Source organism: Solanum stenotomum, chromosome 10, assembly GCF_019186545.1.
Source record: "Solanum stenotomum isolate F172 chromosome 10, ASM1918654v1, whole genome shotgun sequence".
Lineage (NCBI taxonomy): Eukaryota > Viridiplantae > Streptophyta > Magnoliopsida > Solanales > Solanaceae > Solanum > Solanum stenotomum.
Genome location: NC_064291.1, coordinates 27,640,362 through 27,664,230, shown reverse-complemented (window position 1 = coordinate 27,664,230; position 23,869 = coordinate 27,640,362). Strand labels below are relative to the sequence as shown.

Below are 23,869 nucleotides of genomic sequence, written 5' to 3'. Positions count from 1 at the left end.
CGCTCATCTGATTCAAATATTTCCGCCCTATTTTGATGTATTAGCACAATAATAATAGTGAACTGTTTACTATACCGAAGAAGAAATGGAGACTAAAGGGTCTTCACCATGTCCGTACACGGCCACCGTTCGACGGAACCCTCACCGGAAAGCAAGAGCAACACCGTCCTCCACCGCGCCTGTTTCGCTTCTCCAACCTTCATCATCACCGCCGCAAAACATCTCTTCATTCCCTATCGAAGACATTCTGGCCATGGAAGTCCCTGAAAAAAAACTTACGGAGGCATCATCCGAGAATCTCAAGGTATTTATGCGAATCCGAACATTAAACATTCAACGAGAAACACTGAAAAAAGTAGCGGAAATGAAGAAGACAAAAAATGCTTGGCCTAAAAACCCTAAGTCCACCAATGCGTTGCCTAAGAAGCTCAAAAAGAGCAATGAAGTTTGTGTGACAGTGAACGATGCACATTCTGTAACTGTATCGCCTCCGCAGAGCTTACAAGATGGCAAACGTATTAAATCAGAAGTTTATCAAGGTTTTTCACAAGTCTTCTCATCAGAAGCATCTCAGGTTATTTGCTTATATTTTCAGAAAACCAGAAATTACATTTATATCAAATTGCTGTTTGTATTAAATTGAAATATATCCAAGATTCTCTAGTTTGAGGTTGAGATATTGCGATTTGTGTTGCAGAGGGAAGTGTATGAAAAAATGGTGAATCCTTTAGTTGAGGATTTTCTGAAGGGTAGGAGTGGCATGTTGGCTGCATTGGGACCAAGTGGTTCTGGGAAAACTCATACCATCTTTGGGTGTGGAAGGGACCCTGGCATGGTGCCTTTGGCTCTTAGTCGAATTTTATCACAAGAAGAAGGCAACAAGATGCAGTCACGGAGGTGCTTTCATTTCTAATATATGTTTTAAAGGATTTTCAATATATTTTAGCAGTTTCCTAGTCCGTGAGGTTTGAACTTTCTTAAAACTGTCATTGCATTCTTAATTGTGGGATAAAACGTTGCAATTCTATGTATGTCCTTCAAATGCTTGCATTCAATAACTGCTTTTTTGCCCATGATTTATCACGTGCAGGATATTTTATCTATCCATGTTTGAGATCTCTTCTGAGAAAGGAAAATCTGAAAAGATATTTGATTTACTTAAAGATGGGGCAGATTTGTTTATCCAGCAATCATTGATTAAAGGCATGCGAGAGGTTGTCCTTTGAATTGCTGTATAGCTTCTCTTTGTTGCATTTTTTTTTTCCAGTCTATAACTCCTGCGGTTCAAAGAGATCAAATAATTGTGTGCGCTCTGGTGCTTCTGAACAGGCTATACTTTATGATCCTCAACAAGCTGAATCTCTAATCGCATCTGGACTTTTGAAGCGTGCTACAGCTATGACAAATTCAAACAATCAATCTAGGTAAGTTTTGGTTATAAATACTTATGTTGGTCTGTGGCTGTTGTTTTGCTTTATGCTCTGGTTTGTGATATTTGAGACACTGTTGCTAGTGTCTCTCCCTAATTATATCCTGAAACATATGTTTTATTTTCTTCAAAGGTTGAATTTCTTGCTTAAGTGACTTTTCTTTGATACAAAGCTGTGCTTCTCGTACTTCTTAAACTTGAAATGATTGATGGAACCACTCACGATAATGATCTTTTCAATTGCGAAAACCAACCTTTCATTAATCTTCGGAGGCGAATTACATATTTATATACGCAATGTGGTTTGCGAGCTATTGCATAGGAGCGGGGTTTTACCCTGCGCACCCAAAGGTTAGCGGCTGCGGGTTTCCTTGTCATAAAAAAAAGAATTACTGAGACTCCCTATCTTTTGATAAACCCAATTTGGGATTTATCATTCAAAGGGAAGTGGACAACTCGAGAATTAAAATAGTAGGTATTGGATTTGAATAAAGAATTAATAGAAGACGGAAAACCAAAATCTTGTTTTGAATCATTCTCTAGTTTACGTACATGATGGACAGGTTAGGTTTACACAGTCATGTTCCAATTGTATTTATCATGATGAAAGTTTTAACATCATTGCAGTCGTTCACAGTGCATCATAAACATCCGCTGTGAATATAAGGAGGTAAATGGAAAAGTTGGTGATAACTCAAACAGTGCTGTCCTGACCATAGTTGACCTTGCTGGAGCTGAGAGGGAAAAGAAGACTGGAAATCAGGTACAGATTGTCTTTGGCCACTGAATCATATCATTACACAAAAGCTGTTTTATTGAATTTTAGAAGATCCCTTTCTGTTAGTATCTTTGATTTTACTGTCAAGACTAGGTTAGACCTCGATCTTCAGACCACCTGAAGAAGATCGTGACTCTTCAGTCTTTCTTAGACCTAAGATATTATGTTGCAAGTTTGGCGGTTAATATATTTCTCTGGCTTGCAACATCTCACTGATAATATTACTCATGTCTAGGGGATTAGACTGCTCGAAAGTAATTTTATCAACAACACGTCAATGGTGTTTGGCCTATGCTTAAGGGTATGTAGCATCAATCTGGTTTTCTGACTTCCGTTTCATGAATATCGAGGTATCCCCCTCTTCTTTTTTATTCATCTACTGGAAGTTCTATGCAGACATTACTGGAGCATCAGAAGAACCCCAGGAAACCTATGCAGAAGCACTTTCAAAACTCTTTGGTACTGTTTTACTTTCTTATCCTTCTCCGTCACTTTCCAGTAAATTTTATTGGTCTCTAGTTACTGCTTGTTACTTTTATATTTGCTTCTATTTGTTGAAATAAATCATTTTGCTTCTATCCAATGTTATCTAACACAGTTCCCTATATAATGCATAGGAAGGTGTAATAAATGTTTCACACAGTAGATCTATTAGAGTAATATCTTGTGTCAAGTCATATTTCAGACAAGTTTATGTTAAGAAATAGCTTGAACAAAAATGTGATTGTAGTGCTAGATTTGGTGTTGAGGTCACTGCACAGTTAATTAGAGATTAATATTCAAGGTAGATATGTTCTGTACTGCTATATTTTCTTCCTCGAGTCTTTGATTCCCAGTCCCCAAGTCAATGTTGAGGCTGTTTGTAAAATGGTTTTATTCGTTGGATAGGTGATATTGTATACCCAGCTCTGGGTAGCTATTTTTCTCTCAGATAGAATATCCTTCATCTTACTTTCCTTAGTAATTTTCTGGGTTCTTCTTTTGCATAGTTGACCAGATACTTGCGAGATTATTTGGAAGGCAAGAAGCAGATGGCATTGGTATGCATTTACTCCTGCAGAAATCAGTTTAGATATTTGCAAACTGTCATGAACTGCTAAAAGTATTGGAAGTCCATCAATTTTTTCTGCTCCACAATTTTCTTAACATTGTCCTTTGTGACTTTCTATGTCCATGCTGCAGCTTCTAACTGTAAGACCCGGGGAAGAAGACTACCTTGATACTTCTATTCTGCTAAGGCAGGCATCACCATATACAAAAATCAAGTATGACGGCTGTTGTAACAATTGCTTTAGCATTGACCTTTTCAATTATTTAGAAGTAATTCTTGAACAAGGAACTGTTGATGCAGGTTTGATACCATTGAAGAACATGGAATTTTAAACCACAATAAGAGGCCTGTGCAAAGAACACCTAGCTATGTGCAGCTTAAAAGAATGAAGTTGAGCAAAAGTGAAGATTCTGAGGTATATCTTATTTGTCCCATTTTTCTATTTTACATCCTGCACCCTAGGCTCTATGCTTAAGTACATGTTTCACCAGAGGCTTGGCGCGAGGTGATTGTCTAGTCCAATTTTTTGTGTGAGGTGATTGCTTACTGAATTACCAGTTTCAGTTAGTCTCTTAAGATTATCCTTGAACCTTCAACATAGAAAGAAAAATCATTCTGATCTTTTTGTGCTTTAAAGTGACTCTTGTAAGAAAACATCTTTTGACAATGTCTTGGGTCTCAACTTTAAATAACCAAGTTAACTAAACATTCATACTGCTTAGAAATGATATCTTGTTCTACCTCCAGGGTTTTGGTCAAGTGGGAGGAGTGTGACGTGTGATGTGTGGGTTGGGCTGTCACAGGTTCAAACCTTTCTAGAGACAAAAGCTTAGTATTTAAGTGGAGAAGGGTTAGAGGGATTGGCCTATTATACACTGAATTCATAATTTTGTGGTATTGACCCTCCAAGATTTCTTTGTTATAAAAAATAGTCAATATTTTGATCCAGCGCTCTTTCATTAAGATGATTTTCATATGTTTCCTTTGCAATTTTCTTTCAAAATTGTCTATTTATTGTTCATTCACCTATTATGGTTAAACATAAAATATTATTTAAAAAATAGAAACAATACTATCACAACACCAGGAGGTGTAGTGAACTAAAACTCAAAATTATCTGTGAATATGCTGAAAACTGAAAAGTTAAATAAAAGCCTAAAATTACATGGAGATACATCTGTAATAATATTGATTTCATTGTACAAATGGGAAAAGAAAATAATTATTTTTATATACATGGATACTATCAACTAAAATGAGGAGACAAAATTAATACTGTTGATTACAGACTAGGAAACAAAATTAAATAACATATTATCATTATAGGAGAATGCAAACTTGTCGACATTATCAACTACACAGTGACTCAAACAAAGTTTTATATAGGTGTGATGTATTGGGCTATGTTTGTGCTCTGTATCCAAAGTTATATCATGAACTGTTCATATAAATTCAAGCTACAGCTTTGGGGTAACTAATCTTCTGCTCATTGTAGGTGTAGGTTTTCCTTACTAGCAGCTTCGGCCTTCAAAAAATTCATAGCTATTATTTATTCATGTCAACTGTTATTTTCATGCAGATTAATCAAGGAAGTGATGAATGTCCTCAACTTTTGAATAAAGGTTATCAAAATGTTCAATTCTTCCATCTCTCTTTTTCCTTTTTTTTTTTTTTTGTAGAATGGACTGTAAAATATTTCCAGCAGAGGATTGTGTTTAAAATTGATTGCTTCTGTTGGATAGAGGCGGCTGCGAAAGGAATGAAGGATGTCAGCTTGACAGACGTTCATGTTCAATCTGAGGAAATCATCACTATAGTAGCAAATGTGGGGAATATTCTCAGAGTTGATCAGGTTGAATTGGAAAGGAAAGAGAGAAATCATCACATTCTGCAAAATTTTGGTAAAGCTTTGTGGAAAGTCTTGAAAGAATACAAGAAAAAACTTGAGGTATAATGCACTTACAATTACTTTTGTATAACTTGCTAGTGTTGGATTTTAATATACTTAAGATTCCACTATTGGGCTTTACCAATTAGGAACTACATACATTTGGTTATACTGAGCAGTTGTGTTCATGTAACAGGTGGCAGAAAATGAAATCTACACCCTCAGGAATAGCTTAACTAGTGAGAAATCTAGATCTGCTGAATTAGAGAATCAACTGAGGGATTGGCAAAGTAATTGCTGCTGTAGGGAAGGAAAAAAATCGTTAGATTATGAGGTACATGTGCCAGAATCATTTTTATATTGCTAATACTTTCCTTTTCTTGTCCACCATATATATTTTAGTTTGGATCTTCTCTTCCATTTCACGTTGAGATGAGATTCTGAAGTAGATAGGTAGTGATTTTCTTAACTATATACTCTTTGTTCAAGGTTTTCCTAACTAATATCTTTATGTGCTCATTCTTGGGGTTTACCATTGAGGAACTATATTTGTTTATACTGAATAGTAATTTTCATGTAACAGGTGGCTGAAAATGAAACTTGCACTCCTAGAGATCATATAACCAACAAGAAAACAAGATGCTCTAAACTAGAGGATGAATTGAGAGATTGGCAAAGTAACTGCAGCAGTAGGAAAGGGAATTTAAGTGAGGTTTCCTCTAGAGAAGTGGATGAATTTGAAAGAAAAAGTTATTCAGATTTGGAGGATCATCAGTCCAATGACTACAATCAGGTAAATAAGCAAGATTCATCTTGGAGAACAAGTTTTAGATCCTTTAATACTTACCTTTTGTTAGAATAGGAATAGGAACAAGAATAGTACATAATAGAATCCTAATTTAAAAAGAATTAGTAGATAAAATCCTACTTAGAAAAGGAGTGTAATGTCTATAAATAGGGTCTCAGTCGTGTAATTATGTAGAGACTCAAAAATTCAATAATAATATTTTTTGTTATATTTATCTCATGACATTGGAGCTTCTACAATCCTGGTAGAGAATCAAAGAGCTTTCTTTGCTATTCAAAATCAAGTTCTGCACTCTTTTTGTTTCCTAAGTCAACCTTATTTTCTCTTCCACCACGTGTCTTTGGGAGCATCTGTTTTGTCTATATCATCACTCCAGGAAATGACAAATTGGCTCCTCGTGCTCTAAAAATGTATCTTTCTCACCTAATAAAAAGAATGTGTCTTTCTTTATTCAAAGGTATAGAGGGGATATCTCTCGTCTGACCTCTAGTGATACTTTTTTTTTTTTATGACAAGGGAAACCCGCAGCCGCTACCCTTTGGGTGCGCACAAGGTAAAACCTCCGCTCCTATGCAATAGCTCGCAAACCACATAGGAGAGGTAACCCACACTAGGCAAGCCCGGTACGACGAGCTCGGCCCAGAAGACAAATCCCTTGCTTTCGCCTGCAAGGGGTTTCGAACTTGAGACCTCCAACCCCAAGCCCAAACCACTGGGCCACCCCGAAGGGTCCTCTAGTGATACTTTATGCCCGCTAATGTTACTTTCTTTGAAGGCCAACCCTACTTTATAGAACATCTCATAGAAGATGAGGGCATTCTATTAATTAAATAACAAGATTTAAGGATTGCATTGCCTAAAAAACACAGCCAAAACATGGGATTCAATCAGAAGAGTGCTAGTAGTCTCAATGAGATGCCTATTCTGCCTTTCTGCTACATCGTTATGCTGGGGTGTATGGACAAGATGTTTGGTGAATAATTCCATGGTGAGTCATAAACTCCTGAAACTAAGAGAATAAGTATTCTAAGGCATAAACACTACGAAAAGTATGAATAGAAACACCAAACTAATTTTGTATTACATCAAAGTAACTTTTGAATATAGAAAAGAACCTAGAACGATCTTGAATAATCATCAAAGTAGGTGAATAACGATCTTTCATTAAGAAAACCAAAGTGCATCTTGAATAATCATCAATGAAACTAACGAAATCCTAAGATTGAATTGACTCTATTAGGACCCTAAATACCATAATGAACTAATGAAAATAATAGTCTTTGAACAACCCTTAGTACTTTGTGAAAATGTAACACAGGTGTGTTTCCAAAATTGACACGACTCACAATCTATTTTGAATAAACTAGACAAACTAGGTGCCATCTTCCGCAGCTTGGATAGACTCGAATGTCCTAAACGTTTGTGAATTAGGTCTGGAGGATCTGTAATAGAGCATGTTGTGAAGAAATTTGAAGAGGTAAGATAATAAAGGCCTTGTTATACATGTCCCGAGCTAATCATTTGTCCCGTACTGCGGTCATGCATGAGAAAAAAATCATCAAAAAAAGTTATGCCACAATGTAGGGCACACGTTAAACAACTAACAAATGCAAGAACTCGGGACATAAAGAACAGACGGGTAGGGTGACATAAGAAAGGGGTTTGGCTTTTCGAACCCCTGTTGGTTTTGTTTGGATCCCATTAGCTAAAGTAATAGCAGGAAGAGATTGTGAATAAACAATATCAGACAAAAGTGATTTGTTACCAAAAATGTGATTAGGAGTGCTTGAGTCCATGACCCATGAGCCAAGAGTGCTAGACTGGAAACATAAGCAAAAGAATTACCCGCAACAGAAATATCAGGTTGAGAAACTGAAGCTACTTGTGGAGACGTTTGCTTACTTGGTCGATACCGAAGGAACTCATCATATTTTGTTTGAGCAATATGTGCATTATTGATGGTCGATTAAGATGATCAATAGATGCTACTTGTGGATATGTCTGGTTACTTGTGCGATTTCGAAGGAACTCATTATATTCCTTTAGAGCAATAGTATCATAACTAGGTGGTAGGCCATGCAAAATATAATATATGTCATGAGTGTGTCCAAGCTTATGAAATAACTACACTAGGACCGAGATTTTCCAAAATGACCTCATTATCGCTGATTCTCCATAGATTGATATATTCATTTTTCTATGGTGTAAGATGCGAGAACAGAGGAGTCAATGGTGGGTGATGAAACTACTTTGTGACTGGGAGGCGAGGCAACACGAAGTAGACAAGATAAAAATACATCAATTGTAAGGAACTGCAGTACTAGCTAATATTTTATCACGCACTAAATCATGGTAAGTAGGAAGTCCAACAAGTGTAAGAACTAGAAATAGCGTTTGCCTATGCTCTTGTTGTTTTTCCACATTCGTAGTAGTTGACATTTACGTTTAAGTTCCTCCATGATTGCCTGCACCTATCCCAAGTAAGTAGACATATTAGATTCTTGTTTCTTTAAGTTGGCCATTCGAAATATCACATCAGATAATCTAAATATGTCACGAGTGTATAAAGCACGAGCCTTTTCCCAAACTGAATAACATGTCTGGAATGGGGGAAACAAGGGGATCAACTTGGAATCAATAGATCGCCATAAGTGACTACATAATTGAGCATCAACCTTCTCCCATTATGCTTTGGCTTTTGCATCTTCTTCACTAGCCTTTGCCTTTTTATCTACCACACACATTATTCGGTAAGTGGTCTTTGACACCTTTACCCTTGCACCACAACTCAATCGAGAAAGCCCAAGCTAAATAGTGTGAGCTTCTTATTAATAGTTCTGAAGTGATCATAGGGCTTGAGCTTCCTATATTTTGGAGTAAAAAATATCAATCTCGAAAGACATTGTGAAATTAGGGGTCGTTTGGTAGCTGGATAGAGTTATGCAGGTATTAGTAATGTGGGTATTAGTTATACATATATTAGTTATGCAAAGTTTAGTTATACATGTATTAGTTATGTAGGTATTAGTTATCAGGGTTTAGTAGTTATAAAGAGATTACAATACATTAGTGAGTTATCTTTTTTCTTAATTCCAAAAATAATTAACAAGAATTTAAGCAAATAAATTAAAAGTAATTAAGCAATTAACAAGACAAAAAACTTAAAGAAAAAAATTTGGTAGTGATTACATGTATTAATTATTTTATTTGTTGTAAATTAATACTCCCTCCGTCCCATTTTATGTCACTTTTCGGATTTCGAGATTCAAACAAGTCTAACTTTGACCGTAAATTTTTCACAGATCTTTTAAACATTTTGAATTATCAATTATTGTGACTTATTGTACTTTTTATGTAGTTTACAAATATATCAATTTCATTTAAAAAAATTTGAAAATTCCATGAGCAAATTTTCGGTCAAACTTAAATTGTTTGACTCTCGAAAAACGAAAAGTGCCACATAAATTGGGACAGAGGGAGTATACATTTAAAAGTAAATTAATAGGGGTGAATATGTAATTTACTATTTTAATACATGTATAACTAATACCCACATAACTTATTCCACTTTCTATCTCGCAGAAGTTATACATAGATTCCATCATAAGTTATGTAAGTAGTAATTATGTAGGATTACAATAAACGCAACCAAACACTATATAAAATTAATGCATGAATAACTTTTATACAACATTTGAAAACGTACCAACCAAACATTGTTTCAAATAATACATGAATGTTTTTTTATCATATTTGCAAACCAATATTCATGTATTAGCTTTGGGCTTATCTACTACCAAGCTACCCCTTAGAATTTTCTCACAATTTTTATTTTTGGAAAAATGGTGCCGTTATCTGAAAAAAAGAGGTTCAGTCATCGGAAATAAGATTTGATTGCTGGGAACTGGTCGGAATCAAAAAATAAATATATGGTCAGCCTCATAATGGTGAGGTGTCCTTACCAAATATTTTTTTGCTGAAAACTGGCCGCCGCCATGTGCCGGCGTGTGAAGCGCATGGTGACATAGATGTGAGTTTTTCGGCAGCCTGTGACTCACCAAAACTCAGAGGAGCTCACTAGGGTTTGCTCGCTTGAGTGTTCCGCACCTCGTGGTGGTGCTGGTGGTGGTTTCTGCACAACACATAAAACAAAAAAAGCCAAACCAACCTTTGACAGACAGTGGAAATTGACTCACGCTGACCCATTTTCTTTCTGTAAGTTTCTCACCACTGCTGTGATACCATGCGAGAGATATTGGAGAAAATATTATTGAATTGTTTATCTACATTATTACATAGAGACAGGGGCAAACCTAGGTGGAGTCTAGGGGGTTCACCCGAACCCTCTCGTCAAAAAATTACACAATATATATATAAGGTCAAATTCTGATTTTATGCGTATATATATTAAAATGAACCCCCCTGAAAATAAGGGACATGCTTGGCTCAATGGATAAATGGTTCAGTAGATGCCCCTATGTCACAGGTTCAAATCCCATGCGCAACATTTTTTTCCCTCTTTTTAATGCTTTGGAAATTGGAACTCTAGGGCTTAGACCTTCTTCTTTTTCATTATTTTTTCCTTTTATGCCATTTCTTCTTTCTATTTTATTTTTGTTTATATTTATTAGACACATTCTTTTTATTTTTATTTTTTATTCTTCTTATATCTATTATTCATTTTTTTTCAACGTAACTCTTTTTTCATATACTAACTTGAATAACTCTTTTAAAAAATGATGAATTATATTAAACTTGAAATTGAGATAGAAATATATTTTAAAAAAAAGAAGAAGGTAAATTAGATGTAATTGAATGAAGAAACTTAAATATCGTCAACATCCTTTTAAAAATTAATTTCATAGAATTCATGAAATTTATTTTATATTTTTAATTCTATTTTAGAGAGATGGAAACTAAAATTATTTGATTTATTCGTTATTTGTCTTTTTTGCAAATTATGACTAACCTAGTAAATTGAACTATAAGAACTAAAATAATTGACAATGTTATTTATTTATCTTCGGAATATACATTATAATAATAGTAACTCTAATCTTACACACTTCTAGAGAATCTTGACGATTTTCATAGTAATATGTGATTGAATAAATACTAATTTAAAATTTTTAAAAAGTGAAAAATATAATAAAAAATTACAAAATAAAAGTATAAAAAGCACAAGAAATTTGAAGAATGCTCAATGGAGCACGATAAAAGCAGAAAAGTAGAAACAAATGCTTAATACGGTATGATAAAGTCAAATTTAGCATGATAAGGTAAATATCTTTTTCTTGTCTCGCTCCCTTTTTCATCATTTAATTTACGTGTTTTAGGAATTAACTTATGTAATACAATCGATCCACTAAGATTCTTATCAATGTATCTTTATCCTCGGTATCTTTGATTAGCTTAGTTTTTACTTATATGAACCAATGAAATATCTATGGTTCTTGACAAAGAGCATGACGAGGGGCTACTACGCTTACCACGCACTTGCATTACCACCTGAACTTCTTTTTTGTACTTTGAACCTCCTGAGCAAAAATTCTGGGTCCGCCACTGCATAGAGACCCTATTTATAGACACTACAATACAATCCTTTACCAAATATGATACTATGTTCTATTCCTATTCCTATTTAAGTAGGATTGTATATACGTATTCCTATTCTAATAACAACGTCATCAGTTTCTGGTAGACAAATTGATGCCTTTTGATCCACCAACATCAATTTGAGGGGAGTGTTAGCATGTTGGACAGATTCTAATAGTTGTACATATCTGTATAATAGCTCTAAATACTTGTGTTATATGATATCAATTGCTTTCCATATGTAGGAGATAATCAGGGATTATGTAGCATATTTTTAGAGATATAACAATGAGGAATAACAGATATTAGGGGTGTAAACAACAAATTTTTGGGCATATAAATCAGAATTCTTTCTATTTAATGGAAGAACTCTTCATTTGAGAGCATTCATTCAGCAAACCTGACAAGAATAATTTGTTATGGACTGCTCAACAGCTTGAAAGTTCAATTGGAGATGCTAGTGCTATTGAAGATCTGAAGAACACAAATGAACTGAAAGCAGAGAGTACACATTGGAATGGCAAAGAGACTGCTGTGTTAAGTGGGTCATGCTCTTCCATTGATCAGGAGTACGGGCGAAAAGAGGGAAGTTTTGGTAATAATAAAATTCTGAATCTTCTATTCATCTTCAATAGTAGTTGTATAAAAATCTTTGTGACGCTACTTCTCCCTATGATCTGTACCATACCTCTTAACTTCATTTCTTTTCGTCACATGTCTTTGATGTTTGACTCAGGTGCACTAATTACTATTGTCTGTTCTATGTTTGGAGATTCTATAGTCAGCACTTCTCAAGCGACTTTCATAGACAGAGACACGAATACCCTGTTGGAAGAAGACCATTCGCATTTTGATTCAGTACTTCCAGAACGTTGTACAGTCAGCACTTCCAAGTCATCTCTCTCCTTTGAAAATAACAGCTCTTTTCTAGTGGGTGAGGACCAAACAGAAAACAAAGAGGACAAGGTCAGTTCAGTTATGCTATTAGTAACACTTAGTTATAAATTTCTATTTCACAACTAATTCACATGTTTAATCACTATTTATTTCACAAGGAAACTTATGCTAATTATCGCTCCTGCTAATGTTTAATCTAAAATGCATCAATCCTAAATTTCTAACAACACAATGTTCTCAAGCTACTATTGTGTTTCTTCTTTAAGAAAAACAACACAGTAAAATTACTTTCGATATTTTTGATGTCTTCTGTGTAACAGCTAGTAGTTTGCTTCCCCTTACCATCATGTGCATGGAGGATGTTTAGTGGGTTTCTTTGGTGAAGAAACTAAGGTTAGACCCACCCTTGCTGATATAAGGAGATGGTCACCTGCAACTTGGAAAAATGTATTTGGGGGGAACATCTATGAGATGTATGGAGGGATGTTCTTGTTTAAATTTCCGAATAGATAGATGGCTGAGAAGATCATTCAAGGGCAATGGTTCTAAAAAAGACCAGAATGGAGTGAACTCCATTACAGTTGAAAGAACATGGATTAAAGCGGTTGGAGTTCCTCTCCATCTGTGGTGGCTGGGTGGCTACTGAAGAAGAATCAGAGCTCAAAAACCATTTAAAATGGGCTAGAAATCTTGTGAAAACTGATGGTAGGAAATTGCCGAGGAGGTTTGTGTAACTCGACAGGTAGAGCCTAACTCGGGGACATCTATAAAATAATGAGAATGATAAGAAGACATAAGAAGCCTATAACTCCTTTGTTCTACTGACATATACGCTAATGAGTTTATATAAGTTTACAAAGTAAAAGGGATAGCTACAGGGGATAACAATTAAGAGGTTAGAGGATAATTACTGTTAGAATATGAATAGGTTTATACTATCCTATTAGAATAGGAATAGGTTTATACAATCCTATAAGAATAGGAATAGGTTTATACAATCCTATTAGAGTAGGAATAGGAATAGAAATAGAAATAGGAATACTAAATAGTATCCTACTTGGTAAAGGATTGTATTCTAGGGTCTATAAATAGGGTCTCAATGTAATAATGTAAACACAACAATTCAATAATATTCTTTTCCTATATTTCTCACATGGTATCAGAGCAGGGCCCGTCTCACCTGATATTGGGGCCCCCAAAATAAAAAATTGCCCACGCACCAGATGCTAAGCACTGGGCGTGAGGTGGGGTGTTAAAGAATGATAAAAGTCCCACATCGGTGGTTAATGAGATGGGTGGACTCCTTATAAGGCTTGGACAATCCTCCTCCCTTTGAGCTAGCTTTTGGGGTGTGAGTTATGCCTAAGACCTAATTTAACATGGTATCAGAGCAGGGCCCATCATTCCAGTAACTCCTCTTTCATATATAATTTGTGTAGCATTGTGTCATCCTTCCGGTGACTACCTTTTTTTGCATATCTGAATTGCGTAGCACCGTGCATCTCTCCGGACTACTTTTCATATTTAATTTGTGTAGTACCGTGGATTTTTCCGAACTATTTCTCATATCTGAGTAGCATAGCATCATGTGTCTTTTCAGTGACTCCTCAGATTTGATTTGCATAGTTCCATTCGTCTTTCCGGTGACTCCTTAAATCTGATTTGCATAGGGTTGTGCCATCATTCCAACCCTACCCGTATAATTTTTCTTTTTCAGTAGGGTCGTGCCATCATTCCGACCCTACCCATATTATTTTTCTTTTTCAGTAGGGTCGTGCCATCATTCCGACCCTACCCATATTATTTCTCTTTTTCAATGGGGTCGTTCCATCGATTTGAACTATCCTATATAATTTCTATTTTCTAGTTGGGTCGTGACATCATTCCGACCCTACCCATATAATTTTATTTCTTAGATTGTGACCACTTTTACCCATCAAATCTAATACTCCGGCATATGAGCATGTTTCGGGCAGTTTTTCGGTGACTTGTTTAATATCGACTGTCTATTGATTCCAACATGAACCATGTACTTTATACTAGATTTTGAGCACTTACAATGTTCGCTGCATTGTGAAGAAGTCTATATGGAGCAACCACCTAATTTTGTTGCTAGGGGGGAGTTTAGTAGCCTTGTATGTTGATTACGTAAGTCACTCTATGGTCTGAAACAGTCTTTGCAAGCTTGGTTTGGGAAGTTCCAACACGGTAATTTAATCACTCTGTGTTTTATCGGCATTATGCATCAAATTCAGTATTTCATGAGAAGATCAAGCACATTGAAATTTATTGTCAATTTTGTGAAGTCGAGTGATCAACTCACAGATGTCTCACCAAGCCCCTCATCGATCCTCGTGTTAATTACATTTGTAACAAGCTAGGTACATGAATTGTATGCACTAGCTTGAGGGGGAGTGTTAGAATATGAATAGGTTTATACAATCCTATTAGAATAGGAATAAGTTTATACAATCCTATAAGAATAGGAATAGGTTTATACAATCCTATTAGAATAGGAATAGGAATAGAAATAGAAATAAGAATACTAAATAGTATCCTACTTGGTAAAGGATTGTATTCTAGGGTCTATAAATAGGGTCTCAATGTAATAATGTAAACACAACAATTCAATAATATTCTTTTCCTATATTTCTCACAATTACAAGTACAAGAGATAATTACAAAGAATACAAATATAATTAATGAGCTGTAGATAATGATAAAGTTATACTCTAACACCCCCTTCAAGCTGATGCCAATATAAACAGAGACGAAGTTTGCTAAAATACATAGAGACGAGCTGTTGTCCAAGCAGTTTGGTAATGATATCTACGATTTGGTCAGCACTGGAAATGAAGCGAATTGAAAGCCTACCTAACTTGATTTGCTCTCACACAAAGTGATAGTCTAATTCAATGTGCTTGGTCCGGGCATGTAATATAGGATTCACACTCAAATAAATTGCACCGATGTTATCACAGCACATGATAGCAGGGACAACAGGTGGAAGACCAAATTCGCAAAAAGAGAGCTTACCCACATGATTTCAGCTGTGGCATTGGTCCGTGATTTGTATTCACTCTCTGTTGATGTTGAGGCCTGGGCAGCAGTGGGTTGTTTCTTTGACAACCAAGAGATCAGATTGCTGCCATGGTACACAAGATATCCATTAGCAGAACGCCGGTCATCTGGGCAGCCAGCCTAATCACTATCTGAAAAACAGTGAAGTTTCAAGGTAGAATTCTTGGAAAATAAACAAACCAATGTTGGTTGTGGCATGAATATAGCGCAGTAGACGCTTCACGGCTTGCCAAAGAATGTCAGTTGCACAATCCTTAAATTGAGCTAGTTTGTTGACACTAAATACAATGTCTGGGCAAGTCTAGTGTTGTCAAAGGCATGCTTAAAGCATATTTAAGCCCTGAAGCGTTGCTCAAAATGTGTTGAGCGCCTCACTTATTGTAATTTTGTGTCGTCATCAATGTTCTAAGGCATACTTCCCTTTGCCAATGAGCATCTTCTGAAGATGTGACACTAGACAATTGATATTTCACATTGTCTTAATTTTTTCAATATATTTGTCATTTTTGCTTATAATCATTAGTCCTGGACTAGACATATATATTTGTATTTTTTTCTTCCTTTGTGCCTTTTTCATTAAAGCCCACAATATAATTGGACTTAAAGCCCTAACAACCTTAAACATTTTTCGTATTTTTTGCATTTGATTACACTAGACGAGTCAAGGTCATGTATTGCAGGGAACTTACAATTTGACAATATTGCTCAGAATTTGACAACGGTTCACCCATTGTCTTGCTCAAATTCGTAACCACTGCCAGCAGTGTGATATACGACCTAGATTCTTTAATATTTGTCTCTTTCAATAGATCAGCCGCATATTTATTTTTTGTCAACAATAGGCTGTCTGATACCCTTTTCACCCTCAATCCCAAGGAAATAATTCAAGGCACCCAAGTCGTGGACAGGAAAGGTTTCCTTAATTTTGGTTAGAAACCATGGCAACTTAGAGGAATCTGAACATGTAATCACTATGTCATAGACATAAATCAATATATAGATTTTTAATGGACCTAGAATAAAAACAAACAATGATGTGTCGGCCTTGGAGGAGTGAAAACCATGACCCTCAAAAAATATGTTAAGCGTTGAAACCAAGCTCGAGGAGCTTGTTTAAAGTCATAGAGAGCGCTATGAAGCTGACAGACATGATCAGGCTTGGAAGGATCAACATACCCTAGCGGCTGTTCCATAGAAAATTTAATGTCTAATTGGGCATTGATGTGCCTCAAGTTATAAAAGCTTATTCTAGGAGGCCAAAATAAACAATTAAGAAACTTAGTAATTGTCACGAGATAGTTACGGGGTGGTTTATGTAGAAAAAGGGGCAAGGCAGTTAGAAGAGGGCGTTCAAAGAAAGGAAAGGGAATTCTGGGAGAGTTCTAGCCTCTTGAATGTCTAGAAAGTTTGTGATATGTAATCGTTCATGTCTTAGGATGTAATTTATGGTGATGGCAGTGTCCTAGTGGTTGTTCTTTTTGGACTTCTTGTTGTAGTATCACTGTATCTAGTGTGAAACAACATTATTTATTCCTTTATTTACTATTTCTGTAGTAAAGTCTATCAATTTGGTATTAGAGCAATAACGTTCAGGGATGGTGAGTAGAATTGAGGGACAAGTTGAACAAGTGAAGTCTAATTTGACATTTTCTGGAAGGATGGTTGATTGGTTTCAAGAATTGAGAGAGTCTCTTGCGAGAAACATGGGAGAACCATGATGGTAGAAGCATTCCTTTCTCAAACCAAATCCATCGGGAACCAAGAAAAGGGAAGCAATGTCAACTTTTGGAGAAAAAGGTGGGAGGAAATTTCAGAAGCTACAACTATCAGTTTTAGGAGAGGATCCTTTAGGATGGATTTAGAGTGGAACGGTATTTTGCTGTAAATGAAATTTCTGAAGCGGAAAAATTAAAGGCAACATGTGTTTGTTTGGAAGGAAAAGCCTTAAATTGGTATTATTGGATAGAATCTCGGCAACCAATGTTAACTTGGGAAGACTTCAAAAGGGAGTTGTTGAATAGATTTCGTCATTTTCAAAAGATCAATCAATATGTGTCACAACTCGACTTCCCGAGTCATGATGATACCTACTATAACCCACGAGTAGGTAAGTCAACCTGTACCTAGACGACAAGTAATGAGTACAAGGGTAGAACTAAACAAAAATAACACTATCAATAAGAAAGAGACAGAGGCGGAGCAAACCAAAAGCTATACATATAAAAGAAAACTTCTCAGAACCTGGAAGTCACGAGTACAAAGCTGTAAAAACATGAAAAATTAGGAGGTTGAGACGGAGAAAAAATCTTACCATATAGTGATGCAGTCTAAGTGAGGTTGGAATGTGCAACCATGAGCTATTGGTTCCTTGCTAGATGAATTGGCCTAATTTTTCTTTGTATGGGAATTCTTGTGGATGAAATTTGACTTGTCTATCTAGTTATACCCGAGCTGTGGATTTATCAAGACACTTCTATGCACTATGACTCGGACTTTGACCAAGACAGACACAAGGTGATGTTCAAAATGAAAATTTATGATGATTGTAAGTCCGAAGCAATGGAAAAACCAAACACCCAAAAGGTTTAAAAGAAAGGTAGTTTGGGTTTTTGTTGAATAAAATTTGATATGGGGACGTTTGCTTAATGACATTTGATGGAAGAACTTCTATTAAAATGACACTGTGCTCAATAGCAAAATTCCAATATTTAAGAGGTATATTTGCATGACCAATAAAGTAAGACAAGTATCTACAAGTGCCGAATTTTTCTTGCAGAAATGCCATTTTGTTCACGTGTGTAAGGACATGTACTGCGGTGTATGATACCAGTTTGATCAAAGTATTTGTTCAATTTTTGGTAATTACCTCCCCAATCTGAATAGCTTTGATTTTTTTTTGAAATTGCCTTGTGGAAAATGGAATGAACATCACTTTTATTTTTAAGAAGATAAACCCATGTAAATCGAGTAATATCATCAACAAATAGAACAAAATGACGATGATCTGTAGAAGAAAGAACTGGGGCCGGACCCCAAACATCAGAGTGAATAATTGAAAGGGAGCTGTGCTAGCATGTTCGACAGACGCTAAAGAAAACAAGATAATTTTCCTGAATTAAAACTAGCACAAGGACTAAGTTTATTTGTAGAGCTAGATAACTGCTGAATTGTGCCTGTTTGCATTTTGTGGACAATTTGTAAGGAGAGAAGTTCTAGATGTTTGAATACTTCTTTCTAATGCTATAATAAATCTGCATAATTAGTCCTCAAATCTTTGTTGGAAAGGTTAGGTAGAAAAGCTGCTTGACACTGAAGCATATTTCCATATGCATTATACAATGATAAAATGCATTACTCTTTTTTATAGCCTTCTACAACTTTCAGATCTCTTTCCACTTGAAGACTGGTATGCCCTTTCTTTTTGTCGGAAGGAGGCTACTTATTTTGTGGTTATATCAATGTTTCAGGTGAAATCAGAAGTTTATTCTCGCCATTTGGAAGGGTCTGCACATACAAGAAATGAGAAGTGGCTTGACTCCACTGTAAGGCATATGTTTTCCTTTCTTGTGGTCTTTTCTGTATAGAACACTTTGACTGCCAGCTATCCTAAATAATTAGGTATTTGTTGTCATTCATGGAATGAAGTTGAATACCTCAAAAAATATTTCCATCAGTTTAATGAAAATTTGGGTATGTAAAACCCAGAATGATATTCTTTAGAAGTTACAACTTTGAGCATAATCTGTTATAGACTGCTCAGCAGCTTGAACAATCTACTAGAGATGCTACTGGTGTTGAAGATCTGAAGAATCCAAATGGAATGAAAGCAGAGAGTGCAGATTGGAAGGGCAAAGCAGCTGCTGTATTAAGTGAGTCATGCTCTTGCATTGATCAAGAGTACGAGCAAGGAAAGGGAAGTTCTGGTAAGAGTAAAATTCTGCATTCTATTCATCTTCAATAGAGTACTTGTATAAAAATCTTTCTGATGCTATTTCTGCTCTCTTTGAGCTGTATCATATCTCTTAACATTCTTCTGTTTGTCTGTCTCATCCTCCTTTATGTTTAAGTGCACTAATTACCAATCTCTGTTCTCTGTGTGAAGATTCTGTAGTTAGCACTTCCCAAGCAACTTCCATAAACAGAGATGAGAACTGCCTATTGGAAGAGGACCACATGCTTTCTATTTCAGTATTTCCAGAATGTACAGTCAGCTCTTCTAATTCATCTCTCTCCATTGAAAATAAGAGCTCTTTTCCGGTGAGGAAGAACCAAACACGAAACGGAGAGGACAGGGTTAGTTCAGTTATGCTATTAGTCACCTTAATTATAAACTCCTGTATCACAAGTAATTCACATGTTGTATCCTTTATGCTTCTTATCACTCCTGCTTAGGTATAACCTAAAATGCATTAGTGCTAGCAATGCAATGTCTCAAGCTATTATTTATGGTCTTCAAGAATAACAGTACATTAAGTTAATGTTCTTGGTTTGATGTCTTTTTGCTGTGTAACAACCACTAATTCAGTAGAAAGGTGCAATAGTTTTGCTGTTATATCTAATTATCCTTGTCAAGTTAGTTCCACATTAGTTTAGGGGTTAGTTATTTAAATGAATTTGCATCTTATTGATAGCTGGCACCCTTCATTTCTATTTTGCAACATGTTCTTTGTTACTAGTATTTTATTTTTTTTGATGACAAGGGAAACCCGCAGCCGCTACCCTTCGGGTGCGCACAGGGTAAAACCCCCGTTCCTATGCAATAGCTCGCAAACCACATAGGAGAGGTAACCCGCACTAGGCAAGCCCGGTGCGACGAGCTCGACCCAGAAGGCAAACCCCTTGCTTTCGCTGGCAAGGGGTTTCGAACTTGAGACCTCCAACATGGAAGTCCCAAGCCCAAACCATTGGGCCACCCCGAAGGGAGCTAGTATTACTCAAATTTTAAGCTAAATCGCTGGAACAGATTACAGACATCCTACCAAAGTTCATGTGAAACTAATGATGTTGCTATTAGTAGTTTAAGCATGGCCTTGTTTTGTTACAGTATTTGTTGTGAACTTCCATAAAGATGTAGCTCATATTTCCCATGTTTGTATTAAAAAAGGCTTAATGCATAGCCAACTCCTTAAACTTTCCGGGGAAAGATATTCTATTTAGACACTCAAAAGTCATGTTCCCATTTGCACACCTCAACTCCTAATCAAGTGTTTCAATTAGATACTTTCGGTTCAAATTTTGGTTAAGAAAAACTTTTGCACGTGTTTCCATTTGTCTATTTGATAATTAAGTTAACCACATAAAATATGTCATCTATGCAGCAACCTCAAGTAGAAAACACCCGGGTATTACAATTTATTGAAGTGAATATGCCTAATTAAAGGAGATGACATATTTTATGTGGTTAACTTAACCACGTAGTAGATGAATGAGAACACACACAAAAAAAAATAATGAAAAATTTAAACCAAAAATGTCTTATTGGAACACTTTATTAAGAGTTGAGGTGTATCATTGGAACATGACTTAGTTCAGGTGTCTAATGGAATATTCTAGTAAGTTTAAAAAATATGACTATGTATTAAGCCATTAAAAATGTATATTTTCTGAATGCTGATTGTTGTTAGATGTAATTCTATTTTATTGCTACAAGAAAAAATTGTCTGTTTAATGCTCTAAGAATGCAAGTATGTATCATTATTTAGTAGAACTAGAAAACTCAATTCTGTAGTTGATGACTGTTTCATCCCATGGTTCAGCATCATGTGTTTCATCTGACTGTTTATATCTTGAGAAATAGGTAATATAGGTTATTTTCTTATGTAATTCAGAGACTATTAGGTCCATCAACAACGTTAATGCCTGGGGAAGTTGTAGGCCATGGTGACAACAATGTAGTTGAAGCAGTTACTAAACATCGTTCCGGCACTAAATTTCAGAATGCAGATAAACCAAAAAGGTGTGTAACATGTTCTGGTTTCTTATGCCAGCTCCTAGTAATGCAGCTTGTTTATTCCTAGTGATTCTGTAAACTTTTTATCCAGGACTAGGAGACTTCTACCAGTTTCATCCATTTTATTAAAAGATATAGGCAGCATAAACTTCAAGGATGAGAATGAGAAACCAAAGGTGAATTTCTGGTGGTTGTCATTTCTTTCCTTTTCCTTTTATTAACCATTATCTGTATCCATTTTAAAACTGTTCGAATTAGTGTGCCAATTTTTGTCCTTTCCCTGGGTTTGAGATACTATATTTTCTACGTCTAGCTCTTTTTTTTTTTTTAACAACCATGCGTGTAATGTTTGACGAAAATTTACTGCAGGGAGTTAAGGCAGAAAAGAAAGGAGCTTCTGGTGAAAACAGAACTCAGGGCAGCATTTCACTTCTTCGTTTGCTCAAGGATAATCTTGCTATCTAGTGCATAGTGCAAAATGATAACTGCATTCTAAGGTTTCATCTGCAATAAACAACAGTTTGCTCTTGCAATTAAGTTCTCAAAATGCTACTCTGATTATTTTTGAAAGCTCATAAGTTTTTTTGAGACTTGAATGGAACAATGTTTGAAAAGAACAAGACTAGACATGGAAGAGTTCATGTAGCTTATGTTTCTTCTGATGGCTGAGTGAAATTAGATCCCTTTTTGGTCCACGAGTTCATTTATATTTAAGTGTCTAGTTTGGATAAGAAGGTTCATGGAAATATATTTTTCGTAGAAAGTTTTTTTGGATTATTTTTAGTATTTGGTTGGGTATAATTGTAGGTGATATTAATCTATGTAAAGGGAAAGTTAGATAATATGCAAACATGACATGTATTTACTCTACACAACTATAGTTTAAGGGGTCGTTTGGTGTGATGGATAAAGAGAGTTTATCTTAGGATAAACTTTGAGTCCTTTAATCCCTTGTTTGATTGCGAAGGCTGGGATAAGTAATATCGGAATAACTTATCCTGGGATAATGACAAAAGTATCCCTCTAAACTCTTTTTAAACATTACTTTTCATAACATTTATATTCATTCACATTATTTTTAATATCATGTATAATAATATTCACAACCTTCACTACTTATTTTTATGAAAGTTGTCCATATTTTTCCATTAAAAAATTATGCTATATAAATATAATTTTTATTTATGAATTTATTTGACTAATTCTTATGTTTATTTATATTTTGATTTCTCTACTATAAAATTACATATTTTTAATTATATATTTTTGTAGTCACTTGAAAGTTTGTATATTATATATCAACTGGGTAATTACCCGCGCTTCGCGTGGTGTTGAATGACCTTGTTAAAATAATGAATGATTTTTTTCTTGATCATTATTTAAACTACACATTTATTTTTAAAAAGATGTCATAAATTAGAAGATTTGAAATTGTCATCCGACTATAGCATGTATTTCTCAATGACTTTCTCTTCCTAAGTGATCTTTCATGATTTAAACAACAGAAAAGGACCTAAAATGCGCTTGAACTATTGGAAATGGTACAAAATTACCCCATCCACCTATTGGCTCCCAAATACCCTTTCATCCACTTTTGGGTCCAATATTGATCACTTTTATAGCCTATTATCATTTAAATAATTTTTTTAAATACCTGACAACCATCTATTGACTACAATTTATTTACTTAAATTAATTTACAAACTCATCCGTTATACCCTATCCAAATTGACAACACTTGACTCAAGTTAATTATACCCGACCCTAATTAACTACACCCGCCCCTTATTACATTTACCCCATCGATTAAAACAAATACACCCTCCATTTCCAATATTTCACTTCCTCTTTCAACCTTACTTCTCCAATATATTCACTTACAATCTCAAAAAACACTACCTAAATACACTCGTGTATCACCATAAAAAATCATGAGTGTTTTGGTGATTTTTTATGGTGATACATGTGTGTATTTAGGTATTGTTTTTCGAGATTGTAGGCGAATATATTGGGGAAGAAGGTTGAAAGATGAAGTGAAATGTGGGGAATGAAGGATATATTTGTTTTAATCGGGTGTGATAAATATAATTTGGGACGCGTGTAATTAATTAATTTGTGTTGGGTGTGGTTAATTTGGGTCGTGTATAATTAATAGTGAGTGAGTTTGTAAATTAATTTAAGTAATTAAATTGTATCCAATAATTGGTCGCCACGTATTTAAAAAAAATATTTGAATGATAATTTGTTATAAAAGTGGTCAATATTGGACCCAAAGATGGATGCCAGGGTATTTGAGAGTCAATTGGTGTATGACGGGGGTATTTGGGAGACAATAGGTGGATAGAGGTAATTTTGTACCATTTCCAATAGTTCAAGGGTATTTTAGGCCCTT

At 35.3% G+C, this 23,869-nt stretch overlaps 1 protein-coding gene across 3 annotated transcripts; it reads left to right on the top strand.

The window, feature by feature from the left end:
- On the top strand, positions 1–22,508 carry LOC125878168 (kinesin-like protein KIN-6). Of its 3 annotated transcripts, none has more exons than XM_049559355.1 (22): positions 2–574; positions 698–897; positions 1,091–1,214; positions 1,330–1,424; positions 2,057–2,192; positions 2,443–2,508; positions 2,604–2,666; positions 3,197–3,247; positions 3,390–3,472; positions 3,559–3,673; positions 4,838–4,880; positions 5,001–5,206; positions 5,343–5,480; positions 5,730–5,939; positions 11,985–12,144; positions 12,286–12,515; positions 18,995–19,069; positions 19,279–19,450; positions 19,639–19,820; positions 21,356–21,483; positions 21,569–21,653; positions 21,847–22,507. In XM_049559355.1, exons 1-22 carry the CDS (start codon positions 86–88, stop codon positions 21,940–21,942), a joined length of 3,147 nt encoding a protein of 1,048 aa, XP_049415312.1. In that variant the 5' UTR covers positions 2–85; the 3' UTR covers positions 21,943–22,507. The 3 variants fall into 3 exon arrangements, with proteins under 3 accessions (XP_049415313.1, XP_049415312.1, XP_049415311.1); XM_049559354.1 differs by having other exon boundaries at positions 19,630–19,820; positions 21,847–22,506; XM_049559356.1 differs by lacking the exon at positions 18,995–19,069 and having other exon boundaries at positions 1–574; positions 12,322–12,515; positions 19,279–19,456; positions 19,630–19,820; positions 21,847–22,508.
- Positions 22,509–23,869: the final 1,361 nt, after the last annotated feature.

Bases quoted from the DNA above. Each gene is read 5' to 3' on its own strand.
- LOC125878168 (XM_049559354.1), top strand. From the start codon at position 86: ATGGAGACTAAAGGGTCTTCACCATGTCCGTACACGGCCACCGTTCGA. The intron at 898-1,090 runs GTGCTTTCATTT...TATCACGTGCAG, and splicing joins AACAAGATGCAGTCACGGAG to GATATTTTATCTATCCATGT. The intron at 1,215-1,329 runs GTTGTCCTTTGA...GCTTCTGAACAG, and splicing joins TGATTAAAGGCATGCGAGAG to GCTATACTTTATGATCCTCA.